A 19844-nucleotide genomic window follows, 5' to 3' on the forward strand; every position below is an offset into this window, starting at 1 on the left:
AAATATTGATAACCAATGCATTTAAGTTCTTACGGCGTATAGTAATGGAACCATTTTTTTTAACCAGCAAATCATTAAAAAAAGTTTGATAGTCTTGATATACAATTCTAGGTTAATGAATTTTTTTTTTTTTTTTTTTGTAGTTAATTTTAGGTGCTCCCAAAATTCCTTGCGGTCTTGTCACGGAGCACCGCGGGAGAGCATTTAACAAGAAGTTCACGCCTCCTTCCGTACCAATGAAACTCAACTCAATTATGAAATATCTAGACTAATAGACAATACAAAAAATTAGAAAAATAAATTTGCTAACTAGACATCGTTGATTAAAGGAAGAAAAACAAGTATCAAATGTGCTATAATTTGATTTAACTTAATTTAATTTCTCAGCAAACTCTCCATGATTGGTCCATGGGGTTCATTGACTGTTTGGCCATGTTTGTTTTACGATCGGCTGACTGTGCCGACCATGCTGATCTTATTCCAGACTTAAACCATGTTTGTAATTGAAAAAAAATGAGTTTGCGCATCTGTTATTTTAATAAAGAAATCAAAAATAAAATCTTAAAGAGTTAAAAAATTAGTAAAGAATTAAAAAATAAAAATCTAAAATAAAGATATAAACCTTCAACTTTTTAACAAATGTCAGTTTCCTTATTATTTTTTATTGATTTCTATAATTTTATTGGAATTCATTAACGAATGATAAGAAATCTTTTATAGCAAAACAAATTGTAGTGGCACATATATTTTATTTTATTTTAAAACTAAGTAAATGTTTTTTGAGGTACTAAATCATAAATAATTTATTTTATATAAAATAAATAGTATAATTTATATATAACTAGCATGAGTTACCCGGCGTTGCCCGGGCCAATATTTAAACTGGCTTACCTGATATCTGTACACAAAAATGGGCCCAAAAATGGGCCTAAAAAATCGGCCCAAAAAATGGTCCCCCCTGACCCCGGGTTCAGGGGGGCCCATTTTTGGGCCCCCTTGACCCCGGGGATCGGGGTACGGGGTCAAAACCCAGCTAAGAACCTTCTCCCCCTCGAGGACTACCCCCATGCCAAATTTCATCGAGATCGGTCCGGCGGTTTGGATTTCTATAGAGAACAAACAAACAAACAAACACACACACACACATTGCCTTTTATATATATAGAAGATAACTTATGACAATATAATAAACAATATAATTTATGTATAACTTATTACATAATATCATAATATTTTATTTTATTTATAAAGTAAGTAAATGTTTTTTGAGTATCTCAAATCATTAATACTTTATATTATAAAATATAAATGATTTGAGATCCTCAAAAAACAATTACTTACTTTTAAAATAAAATCAAATATTATGATATTATGTAATATATTGTCATAAGTTATACTATATTATTTAGATTACCGTCAACCCGGGTCACTTCGGGCAATTTCTGAAGAAAATATTAAACTGTTTCATTAAAATAAATACAAACTTTATATATTTTCTTGAATCGTACTGCTGTAATTATAAAGAATACGAAGAAATTTTGGCTTTCAGCTTCCCAATATGTTATTAGCATTAAAAAACGGTTTAAAAATCAAAATCTGTAAATCGGATGATTCCAAACTCTAAAAGCTTGAGATTTTTGAGATTTTTAAAGATTGAGATTTTGAAATTTCAACATCAAGGATTTTAAAATGAATGTACAACTATGTAAAAAAGCTGCTTAATTAAAATTTTTTTAATTTTAAATAACAAAATAAAAAACAACAACTATTGATAAACTGTTTCAAATTTACACATAATTAATGATACAACTACAATGATTAATTATGAAGAACCAATTACTAATCTTTCTTATTTTGTTTAAATTATTGACAACTGTAAAAGTAAATCATATGCAAATCATTGTCTTTTTAAAAAATTATCGTTTTGGACATATCATGCAGTTAGCCAACAGCATTTTCCAAACACTTTGAATAATACCAACAACCATAACATTCATAACCAGTCCAATCAATTAAAACTTCCTCTTCTTCACTGATTTTATCGTTTTCGTCATTATCTTCTTTTCCACAGTTGAAACAAAGATAAATTTCAATATCTTCAACGGTATTTAAAACTGCCTCAAATGCAATGTTAAAATTATTGCCCCTGGTTTTTTTTGTTTCATAAGCACCACGGTGAGATATTAGCAAAGTTGTAACCGAATCGTTTAAAATGGATGTTGTTGGTGCACCAGGTTCCTTGTGTTCAGGAATTCTTTTTAAAACCTTTTTACGGTTTATTGGATACAGCCCCCATTTAATTAAGCGAGAAACCATATTCTGACACACTGTGTCTTGCAACTTAATCGATAAACTTTTTAATAGACCTGAAAAATGTTCTTTGGGAAACATCCAGTTTGTCGGCTTTGTTTCCTCCACTCATATAGCAACGCTTCATTGGACCAAATGCAGACACATCTAATGGCTGCATTAAATGTGTGACATATGGTGGTAAAATAGCGAAGCAAACATTATGCTCCTTAGCAAGTTAATTATATCTGAATTAAAATGAGAGGCCAAGTTATCTCCTAAAAGAAGCTTGGATCTATATAAATGTTGAACGTTCGGCAAGAAGCATGTTTCAAACCACTTGGCAAATGTCTCCATATCAAACCGACCTGATTTTGTGCAACTGTATATTGTTCCCTCTGACCCTTCTGTTACCCAACCTTCATAAACATTCGATACTTTACAAACTACCATAGGTGGTTGTAGTCAGAGGCGGTTTTACGGGTGTGCGTGTGTGTGTAGGGGGGGGGGGAGGTATTACACCTCTCCAAAGAAGACGATTTTCAAGTTATTGTCTGTTTTTTACAAATTTAGTTGGCTAGTTGGACATTTGACGCAAATATATATATATATATATATATATATATATATATATATATATATATATATATATATATATATATATATATATATATATATATATATATATATATATATATTAGAAGCCAGTTGGTACTTTTCAACCCTCCCTCCCTGATTTTATTTGTAGAATTCTCACTGGTTGTAGTACTCCTGAAACAGAGCCACACCACATAATAGATATTGAAGTTTTTCTATGTTCTTGAACGTTTTCGACACGTCGTCTTCCTCTTCGAACTAAAACAAATATTTTTCCAGGATCATCTAAAAGGTTTGTCTCATCGAAGTTAAATATGTTTAAAAGTTGAATATCACAAAAAAGATTCATTAGTTTTTTCAAGTTCATCAAAAAAATTACTTATCATTTCTACTTCTAACTTTGATCTCGATTGTTTAATATTAGAAGCATTTCTGCCAAAAATATTGTTTCGTTTCATAAAAGAATTGAACCAGTCATTTTCAGGTATCTGCAAATTGAAACTGTTTGATCCATTACGATTTTTGAGGAAATCAAAAGCCATCATTCTGACTTCTAATCTTCCAATAGGAAAACCCCAATCAGCAACAGCTTCTAGCATTTGAGCAATGAGTTTCTCATCTACTTTGTTATAATTGTCTGGTCGCCAACTTTCTTTAAGGTGGGTTTTCTAATGTGATCATGCAATATTAGTTTTTTGATTATGTTTATCAGCAGCTTACCGAATACTCATGTCTTTACTTTGATCTTCTATAGATTTTAATATCTTGTTTAGAGCTTATTCTATACAACACTTTTAAGTTTAGTTTACGTTTGTAATTTCGCGCCATCCTAATGCTCTTTCCGGAGTCACCCGGCTGTCCAAAGTTACCCCGGTTGACGGTATACTATCATAGATTATACTATTTAACAAAGAATATTGTCATAGGTTATAACATAATGCAGATCAAGTTGATTGGCACAGTCAGCCGATTGTAAAACGAACATGGCCAACCGTTGGAATATGAACCGCATCACTGGCGCAGTGGTAATTAACTTGTAAATGTAAAAGTAAACAGCTTTTTCATGTGACTTACTTTAACATGTAAAAGTAAATTACTTCTTGATGTAATCTTCTTTTACATAGCTTACTTTTGAAAGTAAAAAAACTTAAATTATAAAGTAAAAGTTGTTTCAAAAATCATTTATACGAAAATGTAAATTTACATTAAACGTTTAAAATTACTTATGTAATTTACTTTTTGATAAAAATTAACTTGTGTAATTAAAAAGAAGTAAGTAGTAAAGCCATCCCTATTCTAGACTCTTTGGCTCTAGGGATCCACAATAATGTCTGCATCATATCTTGAGATGTGATGGCATAAGTAATTGTAACGAAATAAAATGTTTGTTAGAAAAATGTAGAAGAATTGTAACATGCTTAAACTTCAAGTTAGCTTTACTTTAAGAGGTATCTCATAGTAAAGTAGAAATAAAATTGTACAGCAATCTTCAATTTCTTCAATTTAAGTTTATGATGATTCAAACATAATTGAAGAAAAATATTTTGATAGCGCATGTGAAGAGAAATTTGAGAATAATTTTATAAAAAAATAGCATTAAAACCTAAAACAGCTATTACGCACAAGATGGAACAGAGCTCCCTTTATGATAGAACCAATTAGGCGGTTATTAGATCCTGTAGAAAATGTACTTTAAAAATGTGATAGGGAAGAATTTTGTTTAGATAGTGATGAACAAGTCTTGATTACAAAATACTAAAGCTTCTTGCAACAAATTCTTGTGATTTGAATAAGTTAAAAAGATAAAGAAATATGTATTTATAAAAAAAAGTAGCTCAACAAAAATTGACCAAAGATATAAGTTTCAACTTCTGTAAAAAAATATTGTTTTTTAACAAAAAATTTATATACAAGAGCCACAAAAAGCTTATATACAAGAGATGAAATAAAGGAGAGTTTGTTGAAGAATCCTTTAAACATGAAATTGGTCCGATTGGATTCAGTTCAGGGTATTTTATCTCAAACCAATTATTTGTACAGACAATTGTTTAGTTAAAGAAAATTGGATAGTTAAATAATTTACATCATTATATCAATAAAATCTTTGCTTTAGCAACAATTACCGTAAAAGTAGATGATTTGATACACTGCACAGTGGGTTATTTTAGAGGTTGTCAACGGTGGTTATGAGGTTTTTTGATGGTTTTTAAATTAGATGGGACATGTTATATAAAAATATAGGTAACTGCTGTCTGGGTATTCAAATCTGGGCATATTCGGTCTGTAGAAGTGGTCATGACCGCTCAAATGGTCATTTTAGTATGGTCAAAGGTCCTGAGATGTCCGATATTTTTCAATTAGGTGGGACATATTGTATGTCTAAATGCAGGTAATTGCGGTCAAGAAATTTGAAACTGGGCATATTCGGTCTTCAACATTGGTCATTACCGCTCAAGTGATCATTTTAGGGTAGTCAAGGGTGGTCCTGTTGTAACATGTTGTAAGTCTAAATATAGGTAATTCGTTTCAGGAAAATTACATCTGGCCATATTTGGTCCCCAGAAGTGGTTATAATTGCACAGGTAGGTGTGATCATGGATTCTCAAGATATTTTCGCAATTTTTATTTATTTTATGTATTTAATTTCTTTGATATTGTTAATATAAACAAATAACGTTTATTAAAGTTAATTTTTATTAACATATATATATATATATATACATATATATATATATATATATATATATATATATATATAAGAATCTAAGTGGTGACATACATTAGTAACGTAGCTGCAAAGCATTTTCATCATAAGATCATAATTTGTTTGAGGCCTGGAGAATTTTATTGTGTAGTGTTCTCTTTTGTTTTAGTCCAAACACTGATATTAGGGTGTATGAAATGAATATTTTTCGCAATTAAATTACTATCTTTCCATTTTATGGCCGTTATTTAAATGAACGAAACACGTTTGACACATTGAAGGAACAATTTCCTAGATGGAAACGGCATTTTAGAAAAGTTATTTAGACGACATTAAAACTAAAAGTACTAGATGATGTAGTTTTTTCACTTTCAACATAACGAGAAATTAAAAATCTTTTTTTCTCGTAAACAAGCTAATTTTAACTCTTTACTGAACTCTTTTTTTTACATACACTTTTTGCATACATAAATACATAGATATTCTCTTCAGTGACGAACCCAGCATTTTTTGGTGTTTGAGATTTTTTGATGTTTAAGAAACTCCAAACATTTGTATGTTTATACTTTGTCAAATAATGATGCTTTGCAAAAAAAATTGCAATGATTGGAGGCTAAGAACATATAAGCCATAAAATTTCGTCACCCCTTGAAAAAAAACAAGCATAAAAAATAAATTTTTATATTTCTTCTTCTTATTTCAATATATGATGTCGTTAGACTAATTTTTAAAAAAATAACTTTTAAAAAAATAAAATGTTGTAAAACTGTTTTGCTGCCCTCATATTTCATTTTTATATGATTTTTTACATTTTCATCAATATTTGAAAAAATAAAATATTGTCATTTTTGTAGTAAAATTGATATACTGAGCTTAAAAATCACAATAGGTGAAAAATTTATATCAGTTTTAGAGTGTTGAGGGTCTTTAGATTACATTTACAAAAATAAATTACTCCAATATAAAATTCGGTTTTGAAGGGTTTTGCTCACCTCTGGGCCACTGTGCACTGAGGTGAGTGGATACAGATTGTATGTTTTGTATTTTTGAGACCATTACCAAAACTACTCGTATGAACATAATTTGAAATAATGTTGTTCTGTTCAGCTTATCAGCTGATCAATTTGAAACTTTTCCCGCCATCTTCATAACTAATCTAAGCTGATTTGTTTTTGACGTTATGAATTTGCAATTGTTTTAGTTCTTGGAAACTTTGATTGTTTGAAGAAGCTCCTGAGTTGCTGACAGCTTTATATTTGGTAGAACGGAAAATTATAAAATTAGTATTAATGACTTAAAATTACTTTTTGTTCAATGTATCTTGATGAAAAAGTATAGACATTTGGAACCCTTTTTTTTGGGGTAACTTGATACATGTTTCAAATCACCCCAGAACTGTGAGCATCTTTGTTACAGTTTATTACTTTTCTTTACAGATATAAAACTATGCCTAGATTCTATAAACGGCTTCCTGGGACAATTCCAAGAAAAGTTATTAATAATGATGACTTGGGAAAGCCTGTTGATGAAGTTCAATAAGGAAAGCTAACTTACAAAGAAACATTAGACTTGTATGGTGTAGAGAAAATGAAAATATTTTAAAAATTTAAGCAAACTTACCAGAAACAATGTGGTGGGCAAACTATTTTATCTGATCGTGAGGAGGCCGTTCTAGCAGGAAACTCTAATTCCTGTTTTGTAATAAAAATTAAATACTACATACAGACATACTACACACAGACGTATTTTAGCAAGGCATCAAGACAAGGCATCAACTCAGCAAGACATAGACAACTTCTTATGTACCAGTTCCTTCCATGTATTCACGTTGCTACTTATAATATTTATTACATTATTTCTTATAATATATATTTATTATAATATTTAAATTATAAGTTATTAATTTTTCTTTTTTTTCAGCTAAGATGTTTTTACTGGCTAAGTGAGGATTCCCATTAACCAACGTGGACGTTCAACTTCTAGTCAAAGGGTATGTAAATAAAGCCGGATAAAATATGACAAAATTTGATAACAATCTACTAGGTGAGGATTGGGTTGTGTCATTTTTTAAAAGACATAAAAATCCTCTAAGTAAAAGAATGTCGCAGACTATTAAAAGAGTTCGTGCAGCTGTATCAGCGGAAGTAATTAATACCTATGTTGGTAATTTGGAGTGTACTCTTGAAAGAATACACCCTTTCAGTATTATCAACTATGATGAGAGAAACCTGACATATGATCCAGGTAACAAAAAAAAATTTTTGTTGAAGGGAGCTAAAACACCCTGAAAAAAGCCTCTTCCAGAAAATATTCGTTACGGACAATTGAAGTTTCCAGAAAATGTTATTTGAACTTCTATTTTCATGTGAAACGTTCAACTGACTTTTTTTGTATTATTTTCTTTAATAATAATTTTTTAAAAACACCAACTTTGTCTCAATTGACCCCACTAACCTTTTAAAGTGATATTTGATAAAACCTCAATTCACCCTCTATCTTGAGGTGACTTGATACTGATGATTTAAAAGTATTAATCATAAAGGAAATAAAAATACAAAAAGACAAATACATGTTGTGCTACAATACAGTCATAAAAAGTCACTATAAAAAAAAAAAAAAAAAAAAAAACAAGATATCGAATGTTAATTTTGTATCTGAGTAGCCGTGGTGCAGTGGTAGCGCACCTCAGAAACAAAGGATCCGTGGTTCAAACCCCAACTCCGGGCAAATTTCATAACATCGGTTAGGAAGGAGACGTGAATTTCCAATTAAATGCTCATCCGCGGTGCTTTGTGATAAGACCATAAGAGACTTCGCAGGGCACCTAAAAAAAAAAAAAAAAAGTCCTAATGCTAAGCGACTACTACTTCAAGAGATGAAGAAAAGTTTTTTCTTCAGAAAAAAATTTCAAGTCAAATTGGAAATAGAGCAATTTTTTAATCATACAATAGATGAAGAACAGGATTGTTTATAATTTTTTACTCATACACCTACAATAGATGAAGAACAGGATTGTTTATAGTTTTGGCAAAATCATCACACCAAGTATTGATACTTAGCTGTGCTAGCAAAAGAGTATACTTTAGCACTCCAACTTCTAATGTATCAACGAGTCAATGTTCTTAATAGAGTTAATAGAGTCATATTCTGAAGTCGCTTTTATTTCTCGTTTATATAAATAACTTAAGTAAATTCTCAAATATCAATTTTATTTGCCGACGATACTAACGTATTTTAATATAATAATGATATTTATGTTTTATTTGCAACAGTAATTAAAGAGCTTGCGAAACTAAGAAAATGGTTTATATCGAATAAATTGTCAACAAATATAAAAAATATATATATACTTTCTTCCATTGTCTTTATGAAAAAATGAATATGCCCTCAAAACTTCCTAATCTTTTTTTAACAACTCTTACGTCAAAAAAGAGCATTCCTCGTCGTTTCTAGGTGTAGTTTTAGATGAAAATGTAACGTGGACGGAGCACATACGTATAATCCAAAATAAAATATCAAAAAATAATAAATATCCTCCTATACAAAGTCAAACAACTATTAAAACAAGAAAACAAGCTTGTTGATAATTGTTTGACTTTATGCCATTTTATTAAGTTGATAATAAAATGGCACCCATCCTACTTAACTCATTTTTTTAAAAATAAATTATTTATACCCAACACAATTTTCGAATAACAGTTATATTCAACCAAAAACAAATTATTCTGCTACTTAGTTCTCGATTACAATCATTGACCTAAATTAAGGAACACACGAGTTAAAATCTATTTGTTCCCTTGATCAATTTAAAAATAAACTTAAAATTTTTTTGATAATTGACAACGAATTAGACTTCTTCTAAAACTTTTAAATAGGAGTAACCCCTTGTTTTTTACTTGCTTTTATTTTTTAATATATTCTTGATCATATTTAATCTTGATCTTGATCTGAATCATTATTAATCTGAACTATAAACAATTGTAACAATAATATGTTTTATAAAATATGTGTTTTGAAAGGTGCAAACAAATGAGTACCTATATATTTTTTTTGTATATTATAGTCAATTTTTATAATATATATTAAGTGTTTTGTGTAATAGAGTTTCTAAACAATTTATTTCTTAAATTTTAAAATATTTATTTTTATACTTATTTATTTCTTATAAATATACTTCTTTTGCGTTATATTCAATTTTTACTCTTTAATTTTGTGTTTTGTATAAAAGTTTCTAAAAAAAATTTATTTTATATGAAGTATACGTTATAATATATAAATATTGTTCATGATACTAACTTCAAACTTCCCTTCTTTTATTGTTCACGTTTTATCTCCTTTTTATTTATTTGAAATTTGAAATCTTTTTTAATAAAAGTTAAAAAAAAAAAATAATAATAAAATTTTTTTATATTTGCATTTTTATATATGTACTATTTGCATATATTACATTGTGATGTAACAAAAATGTGTAATTTAACGTTGTAACGTAATTTTTTATTTTTATTTTTATTTTAAAGGGGCTTGACGGTAAGACTGAGTTTGTCTTCTTCTTGCCCATGCCGTATAATATCTGTAACCTCTATATGCAACCTCTATATGCAAGCCGTATAATATCTGTAACCTCTATATGCAACTAACATAAGCTTTTCAGTTAAAATTGTTCTTTTACCCACGGTACCAGGACGTTTTCCATTTATGCGGTCTTTAAAAGTGGATTTTGGTATGCCATATTTTTGAGCTTCTTGTTTTTGATTTAATGTTTATTTTTCAAATTCTGCTTAAGCCGCCTTCGTTTGAAACACTTTCATCTCAATCTGAGCTTTTGTCATCTCAACCACCAGAATCTATGCCAGTGCCACCATCACGAGAACCAATAGCTACACCATCTCGGCTACTTTCTTATGAATCTACACCAACAACATCTGCATACATCGTATAGCAACTTCTCTAAAACCTACTCCACCGCCAACTTACCTGAAACCAACCTTCAATAGAACTCCAGCTATTCAATATAAAAAAGAAGCTAAAAACAATTGCAATCGACCCAATTGCTTTCCGCAGCTTTGTAGCATATATTTCGCATTCAACATGTCAATACAAAAAAAAAAAAGAAATGTAGAGGTGTCAAAATGCAATGGGTAGTTTCTCAATAAATATAAGATACTCGAAAATTTGAAATATATTGGCAGCTAAAAGCAGCAAAGCAAGCGAGGAAACAAAGTAAGCTTGACTTTAATGATAAGCAGCAGATAAATCAATCAACAACAGCAACTCTAACAACAAAAACAGTTGCGAACCAGATCAAATATAAAAAGCGTCGCACAGTGACTCAGGACGATCAAAAAACGGCAAAAATTAAATAAAGTTTGACATAAATTGTAAATAAATAATGTTATATATCAAAATAATATTTTTTGGGTCAAAGATTTCAAATTTTTTGATAAATTTTTTTTTACGCGCAGCTTCAACGCGTATAATGCGCGTATGCGCGCATTAAAGGTGACTATACGCGTACAAAAAAATTTTTCTTAAAGTTTTAGAATCTTCAAGACAAACATATTATTTTGATATATTACTCTACTTGATATTTAAAAAAAAAGGTTTTTAAAGGATGCTGATACATAGAGAAAATATAATATAATAAAACTATATGTTGTTACATTTTTTTTATTATTTACATTACAACTAATTTAATAACTTCATCTGGTAACGGTTTTCCTCGATAGCTCTTATGTTTTCTAAAAGATATGCTTGATATTTTTAGATCTGATCTTACTAGAAGGTTGTGCATCTGATTCATCATTGTGTTTAACCTTGATATTTTTGCCGTGTGCTTAAGTCTAGAATTTCCTATCCGTTTATTTAAACTCTCCAATGTATCTTCCGAATATACCCCAATTGGCAAAGGTAATTTATGTGATATAGAAGAACTATGCAGTAGCAGTTTATGTACAGTAGGAGGCATAACATACCAGTCGTACAAACTCACTATACGTTTAGCTGTTTCAGTGCAGTATAAATCTAATTCATTGATATTAATAGGATATCCACAAGATATGTTTATGAGAATATTATGCAATCTTTCAATTATACCACAATCAACTTTAATAATTTCAGAAAAAACTTCACTATTTTTAAATGCTTTTCTGGCAGTATTGCCGTCATTGGTATTTCCAGACCCAGTTTTAGGCATGTCAGCATATAGGCTTAACCGTTATCTGAAGAGTACCTGAATCTCCTTTTTTTTTTTAAGTCTACAGATAATTTTTCCTAAATTTTTTTTGGCTTATATTTTTTAATTTCAATTTTATAACTCAAATGGAGAATAAATTCCAAGCATTTTATCCAGCAATGCAAAGCTGAAATTCCGAGCCCCTAGTCTGACTCATTCTCAGTTTTTGCTTTTAATAAATCAATATTGTTCATTTCGTTGAGTTTAGCATCGCACACATTGCAGGATTGAGTGGATTTGTCTCTGTAGGTGCGTTAACTACTTTATTATCAAACATTGTAAGATCAACTCTTTAGCTGATATTAAAGGTCACCTTTCTTCCTGCAATATCAAAAACTTTGGTAAACGTCTTTAAGGTATTTATTTGATTTTTTAGGTCTGATTCTTCTTTTCTTGATAAAATTGGACTCTCTTTTTTATATTGTAGATGAAGAGGTCTACAAAAGTGACAACTTGAAAGATTTCCATTTTTTCAAATTTTGACGTCTTCTACTTTGAGCAATAGAGGCACAAAAGCTGTACTAAAAAGATTTTCTTCACTTTTAAGTTCTATACTTGTGTTGCTTGTCTCGTATTTTTGTTTATAAATACTTTGGCTTGATGCTCCATCAAAACCAATCTTTCCATATAAAACTCCAAATATTTCGTTACCTTGACCACAATTAGGCATATCAATCATTTCAGTTATTCTACTCACAGTGTGATCTAACATGCTTTGAAGAGTACACTTTGCAGAAATTTCAGAAAAGTGTATATTCTCAGGATAGCATTTCAGTTTTTCCTCGAAAATATCGTGCAAGGTAGGATAAATATGCACATTATGTACAAGAGCTGAGTTTTTGATCATTTGATATTGTTTATCGCTGAGATCAGTGTTCATTTTTAACGCAAGAGCTTCCTCTACCCTCATATTAATGGGAAAGGTTTTATCCAAAGTTTTATCAACTTTTTCTATCTCTAAACATTAGAAATATTGTTTTTTATATTTTCTCCAGCAGCATTTGCACTTTTTGCAGAAGCTAGAAATAGAGCTTCATGATGTTCAGTGGCTAGTTCTTTTATTTTTTTGCTTCGCTCTCCAAGAACACTCCATTGTTTATGGGGCCTTCCAGAGCCAAAATGGCTATTTTTATTGTTCATAAGATTTTTTTGAAGCCAATGATTTTCTTTTTGTATAAATGTATCATAATTTCGTCCACATTGTTTTAGTTTTTTCTTCACCTTTGAAATAAATATAACTAAAGCAACCTTTACTTTATTTAAGTTTTCTTTGCGAATTTCTTCAGTATTTTTTATTTCATTAAGAAATAACTTCCATAATCTTAATTTATCCACTCCTAATTCACATATATTTGGGATAAGATCTAATCTTTTCATTGCTATTATTTTTAAGAACCATCAATATAATAAAACTTATATATCAGAAACATTTTAAATTACATTATATATTCTTTTACTTTACACTGTTTAAAATTTTATTTTGTTATGGCTTTAACAATTGTCACGTTGTTACATCCTGTAAAAACACTATATTACTATATTAAAAACACTATACACTATATTATAGGAAATAATGCTGTTCAGTTAACCTTTCTCAAACATGTTGTACTTATCGAATAATAAATCGTTTATTAAAATTGTCAATAAATATTTTAACAAACTTTTAAATAGTATATAATGACAAAAGCACATTTTTTAAAACTATATTTAATATTTATGATTTAAAAACTATATTAGAGCAAGTAATACAAGCAAAAAATTAAAATTTAAGTTTCCCATTTTCATTTGTTTTGATTATAACAAAATACTTTCAAAAATGGCGGACAACAAGGTTTTTAAGTGTTTAACAACATTTGTATTTCTTTTATAACTTCCAATACCGCAGGAGACCGCAGTATTCCCTTTATATTTTAAAAGTAGAAATGTTAATTAACTAGGAAAAAAAAAATATTTTTGGAACTCGGTGGAACATTTTTTTAGCTGATATATAAACCAAAAAAATACAATTACTTGCTGCCTTTTTTTTCAAAAAGTCTTTAAACTTAAACAAAACAATCAGACTTTTTTTTTCTTTTTAGTAAATTTGAAATATATAGAGCCAAAAGATTATCTTCAAAATAAATATACACTTTTATTTAAATTAAAACTACTCTTTCTTAGTTAAATAAAAATCTCACATTTTTCAGATTTTTTTAATAATGATAACAAATTTTTTCACTTCTTTTTACTATAAAATACAAAATAAAAGCTTTATTAAAAAGTTATTTATACTTTTGAAATAAAAAATTATTGCAATTTAATATTATTCAAAAAAAGGCACTTAATTTAGAGAAAAGTTGTGAGGGGTTTATTGCCATTTTTTGTGTTGTTTTGAGTCACTGTGCGCCGTAATATTTTTAGCGACGCTTCAGCAAGTCAAATTAGTGAATGGTATTTGTAAGAAAATTCAAATAGCAAATTTTGGCTTTGTCAAACATGTATTCCAAAGCGATATATAAAAAAGCACCAAGTTTTATTGCACCAAATAGTTCAGCACAAAAAATAACTCAACTAAACTTAACCTTCAAAACCTTTTAGAGAGTCAACATATTAACATAACTAAAAATATTTTCTTTATTAATTGGTTGTTTTTTTTTAACTGTAATCATTGGTTGAATTAAGTATTCTTTTAATTACCCATTAGTTTCCATATTTCATTCTCCCCAAATAATGGTTTCTTAAAACCAATTGTTTCAGCTATGCCGTTGACATGCCTATAAAGAATTACTACTGGTATGCTGAATAATGTTGTTGCTTTGTTGAGTAAAAGTTTGTTAATTTTTATTTTTGATACTGCAAGCGCGATTTGATCTTCGGTGTATGTTTGTTTTTTTTTATCCGTTTTTACTCTATAACTTCAAAAATGATAAAAAATGATAAAAGATTTCTTTTTTTTTTTTAGACTGTTAACTATTATTTTTTTCTTAATATTAAAAGGAAAAAAAAACTATTTAAACTCTTAAATTTCAACCTTGAAATTTGAGTTTTAATTACGCATCCGAAATAACAATACGCCCAAAATATCCATGTGGGCATGTGGACATAGACATTTAAAAAACCTAGTTATTTGTATAAATGCATATTTTATACGTCTTAAACACGTCTTGTTCCCACTGGGATGCATAACTGACGTTATTATATCATGTATAATTATGTATAACAAAACACTAAAAAGTGATGCTAAAAATTTATAAATTACATATTATAATAAAAACAGTGTAAATAAAAAAGAATAATAATAATAAGTAAATATAATAATAAAAGCGAATACTATTCGCTACAATAATAAAAGCGAGTACTATTCGATTAACGAATTGCTTTCTATTCTAACTATTCGTTTAACGAATTGTACTATTCGCTTAACGAATTAAACTCAACACGATTTGATTATTGTAACATAAACTGCTCATATGACTATTGAATTAAATAAGTTTTTTAAAAATAATAGAATAAACCTTTCGAATAGAATTCCGTATATCAGCAATACGTTTCAAAATATTTTTAGACGAGGATGGTTTAAAAAATTTTTCGACATTTATTTAAATAACAAATATGATAATAGTACAATATCTAGATTAAATTCTAAATACAATTTTAACTTGATAACTGCTTTCATTTGATATCAGTGATGAACACAAAATAGTTTAAAATTACAATTCTAATTTCCACACTATTTGTGACTTTTTCATCTGAAGTATTTTACACTAGAAATTAATTACACTTTTTTTTATAAAGATTTAGATAACTTTACTTTTAGACATGACTTCAAAAATAATATTCTAATTTTACTGTTTTTGTTGTATTATTATTATTTTCTTATTTTAAATATTTAGTGAACATAATCTTTGTTTTACAAACTTTATTTTTATTTAAATTTATTAAAATGGGATATATTGCTAGTTTATATAAAATCAGTCAATAGGCTCGTAGGCATTTATTTCGACGATCTGGCTTTGAAACTGAAAAGACGCTTACGAGATTTAAATGTTCTGTAATAAATTATTCAAGTATACGCGTGTTCAAGAATATACATAAAAAATAGGGTACAAGCAGTATTCACATTTATTAAAAAAAAAATTTCAATTCAATATGCAATAATTTTAAAATGGAATTTGGCTATAGATATATATAAAGTAATTAGCCAGGTATTAATACTGATTTAAAAAAAAGACGGAGATTTCTTTTCGAAAACATTTAGTTGAATGAAATATTCTTTATTTGAAGATTTTTGTGTGACGGATTTATGAAACACAAAATCTGTAATGTTATCTTTGCTGGTGTTCATTCAATGGTAAGCAAAAATAAAACATAAAAAAATTATATAAGAATTTATTTTTTAGCAAGTATTCTGTTTTAGAGCATATTTTAATAGGTTCTTCTTTTTTCTTTTTTTTTTTTTTAAATATGTCAATTTTTAAAAACATTGCATATCCAATCACCAATCTTGTTTTCATTGAACTTCATTGTAATATTTAACCAATTTTAGTATTTTTTTTCACGACGAAATAAACTGCTGAAGTATTACGTATAACAAACCTTTTCTATAGATGTGAACAGATGACTGCAAATTTCGTTTCCGTGTTTTTTTTTTGACTGGATGATTCTTAAAAATCAAAAAAGTTGTCTAAGGTTAAAAATAAAAAAAAAGAAAGTAAAATAAAGAATTTGCATCTTAACATTATGAGATTAGAAATTATTCATTACATTAGGATATCAAGTAAAACTTATGAAATAACAAATTTTTAAAAGTACCAAAGTTTAGAATGGTGTTATAAACTTAAAAGTAAAAATACTAAAAAGTAAAATAAATTAATATTATAGAAGACAAGATAAACTAAAAAAAAAAAAAAAAAAAAACAGAACAGAAAAATGAACCAACATCGCAATAACAAGTTCATTAGGACACGAGGAAAAAAAAAAACTAGGTTGTTGTCCAGGTTGATCCTCAAGTTGACTACAATATAGACGAATTCTCGTCGCAAATTAAACATTAAAAAAACTTTGTTTTATGATAAACAAATTCAAGATAATAAAACCGTAAAATTATAATAAAACATTATGGCTAATCAGAAAATCACCAAAAGATTTTTCGGATGTCTTTCACAAAAATTTTAATTTTTGTGAAAAACATTCGAAAAACAATCTTTTGTAAAAGGCAAACAAAATTCAATCTTTTGATCTTGAATAAAAAATGAAAGATTTTTGTGTGAAATGAAGAAATAAAAGAGTTATTAATGAAGAATATTGAAAAATCAAAACTTGCAAACTATTGTTTAGGCAAAACGCAAAAATAAATTATCGAGAGCATGAGCATGATCAGTTTTATCAGATTTGCATTTTTTCATTTCGGTGTCACCCCTCTGTATCAGATCGTGATGTTTTCACCCGGTACGGTCCACACATCCCCCCTCCCCCCCCCCACTCCCTAGAGACACCTCTGTATATATATATAAAAAAAATACCTTAATGCTAAAATTTGTGACAATCGGTGTTAAAAAATTTAAAAAACTTTGCACATTTTAAAGTTTTATAAAAAATAAACTATATTGTATATAAGTGTATAAAAAAATAAACTACGTAGTATAAAATTAAGAATGAGTATTGAAGATTTTCTTTTTTTTTTAAAAAGAGTCAACAAATTTGAACATGAATTCCAAACTTGTTGACTCTTTTTTAAAAGAGAAGATCCTCAATACTCATACTTGATTTTATATAATGCAGTTTATTTTTTATTACAACATTTATTTCCCTTATATAAATATACATTTTGTTTGAACTTTTCATTCCAAATTAAAAAAAAAAAATATTGGTTTTTCATTAATAAAACTTTTTTAGTTTGCAGATTATTTATTTTTAAACGAAAAATTAAAAATAATAAAATAAACACAACAACGAATCGGCACAATAAATTTTTTGAAAATGCTGTCTTCGGTTATGCTTTAAATTGTAAAGTTTTTCATTTATAGAGCCTTTTATTAATTTATTACCATGTTTATCTTTTAAAATTTTTTTAACTGAAAACGATAATAAACTTAACTTATCCGTAATGAATTAGCCATTATGGTTCATTTTAAATGTAATCTTAAATATGAATTTAAATATGAACATTTAACTATTAACAATTTTAAATATGAATTAGTACAATAAACTTTACTTATACATAATGGATAGCTAAAGTTTATCGTTTTAGTTTAGATTTAAAATCAGTTACTTGTAGCTTGTTTCGATTTTAAATTTGAATGTCTTATTTACATGTTATTAAACAAACGCATTCAAATAAATTTTTTTACACTCCATAAAAAGTAATTTTTTACATACCATAAATAAGTTGATATAAAAGTTATATATTTTTGACAAAAATTGAATCGATTTTGTAAACTAGCAATAAACAAAAAACAACAACAACAACAACAAAAAAACAAAAAAAAACGTGATGTTAAATAAAAAATTGAACGTATACATGTTAATTTTTTTTTATTAATTAATTTACAAATTAATTTAACACATGAATTAGTTTGATATCTTAAACTTTTATAGAATACTGATTAGTGTCAGTGATTTATGAAAGCTTAAAGCAGTGATAGTTGAAAGTTTTAAAAGCAATGTTTTTAAAGTATATTTTAGTTTTTAATCCTTAGCTTTTGGTTTACAGCTAGAACTCGTTTTGACTTTGCAATTTGTTACTTAGGCTTTTAGATAGATGTAAGTTCATATTTTAAATTGGAAATCATTAATTATAATTGACAACAATATTGCTTTCATATATTGATGAGTCACACTACCAAAACTAATTTTCTGTGTTTTTTTGCTATTTCATTAATTTTCTCCAGGATCTTTATTTTCAATTTTACTTTCTATTCTTAGTTACTCTTTTTAAAAGATTACTGCTGAAAAGTATCATACTACATAATATATAGATAGATAAAATGGTCCTAAAATTCTTTTAAATGTTTATAGGGCGTTGTTAAAATATCATTGTTGTTATTATTACTATGCATGCTTATTTATTGAAAAAAATTTTTTGATTCAAAATATACACAAATTAACTTCCGCAAAATTTTGAAATTTAATCTTTTGAAATTTTCATTAAATTTTCTTATTTCATTGATTTCAAAATAATAATTAATACAAAATTGTTCGACAGACTTTTTTTAAGTATGTTTTTTTTACTTATCCATAAGCATTTTAAATAATTAAATTTAGATCATTTAACTTAAATGTTTTTTACTGTTTCATCCCTGTCAATGTTACTTGTTAACAATGTTAATGTCAACTTTACTTCAGATTTAATTTCACTTCACCACACTTTCATCTGATTCAAAATTTAATTAAGTTAAACTTGAAGAAAAGTTGGTTCATGTAATGTAAAGAACTTAAACAAATCAATTAGTTTTGAATTATTTTTTTTTTTGCAATCAGTTTTTTTTTTATGTTTTGTAGCAGTTTTAATACCCAATCTATTTTATTTCTTTGTATAGTTCAGTGTTGTGTCAGGAGTTCTTGTTACAGCTTTCAACATCTGATCTAATCAGACAACTTGGGTAGCAAACAAAAAGGTCCATTACTATTAAAAAGATTTTGCATTATTGGACCTCAAACTTTTAAGAATAATGATTTATTAAGTCTTTGCGATTTTAATAATTTTATTGGTATGACTTTTCCTAAATTCTGTGTTACATCTTAAATATTCTGTTTTAATCATTTGTTTAATTTTTGTTTTACTTACTCCTAATGTTTCTGTTTTGATTGTTTGTTATTTTGTTTATTGGTGGTGCGACCAATGTAAGTGATCTTGTATTTGTTTTAAATAATGAAATATTATGTCTTCAATATACATGCTACTATAAGTTAAATTATGAGCTCAATGTTTAAACCAAACTTTCATTAAAGGTATTATGATTAAAGATAGGAAAGCTAAGGCTATGACCACATGATACCAAGGTTGTAGCATTAAAACTAGGACTATGTCCTAGTTTTAATGCT

The 19844-nt window shown here is 27.7% G+C and overlaps 1 protein-coding gene across 2 annotated transcripts in view; it reads left to right on the forward strand.

Annotated features, from left to right (window-relative positions):
- The first annotated feature begins 15862 nt into the window (after window positions 1-15862).
- LOC101235176 (uncharacterized) overlaps window positions 15863-19844 on the forward strand; it is a 30674-nt gene continuing 26692 nt past the window's right edge. The window contains exon 1 of one of the 2 annotated variants that reach the window (XM_065807784.1): window positions 15863-16152. In XM_065807784.1, coding sequence (XP_065663856.1) covers window positions 16124-16152 — 29 coding nt within the window. In that variant the 5' untranslated portion in view covers window positions 15863-16123. Of the gene's footprint in view, window positions 16153-18213; window positions 18564-19844 lie in introns of those variants that run through there. The other variant, XM_065807785.1, reaches the window with a different exon arrangement.

Source organism: Hydra vulgaris, chromosome 10, assembly GCF_038396675.1.
Source record: "Hydra vulgaris chromosome 10, alternate assembly HydraT2T_AEP".
Classification (NCBI taxonomy): domain Eukaryota; kingdom Metazoa; phylum Cnidaria; class Hydrozoa; order Anthoathecata; family Hydridae; genus Hydra; species Hydra vulgaris.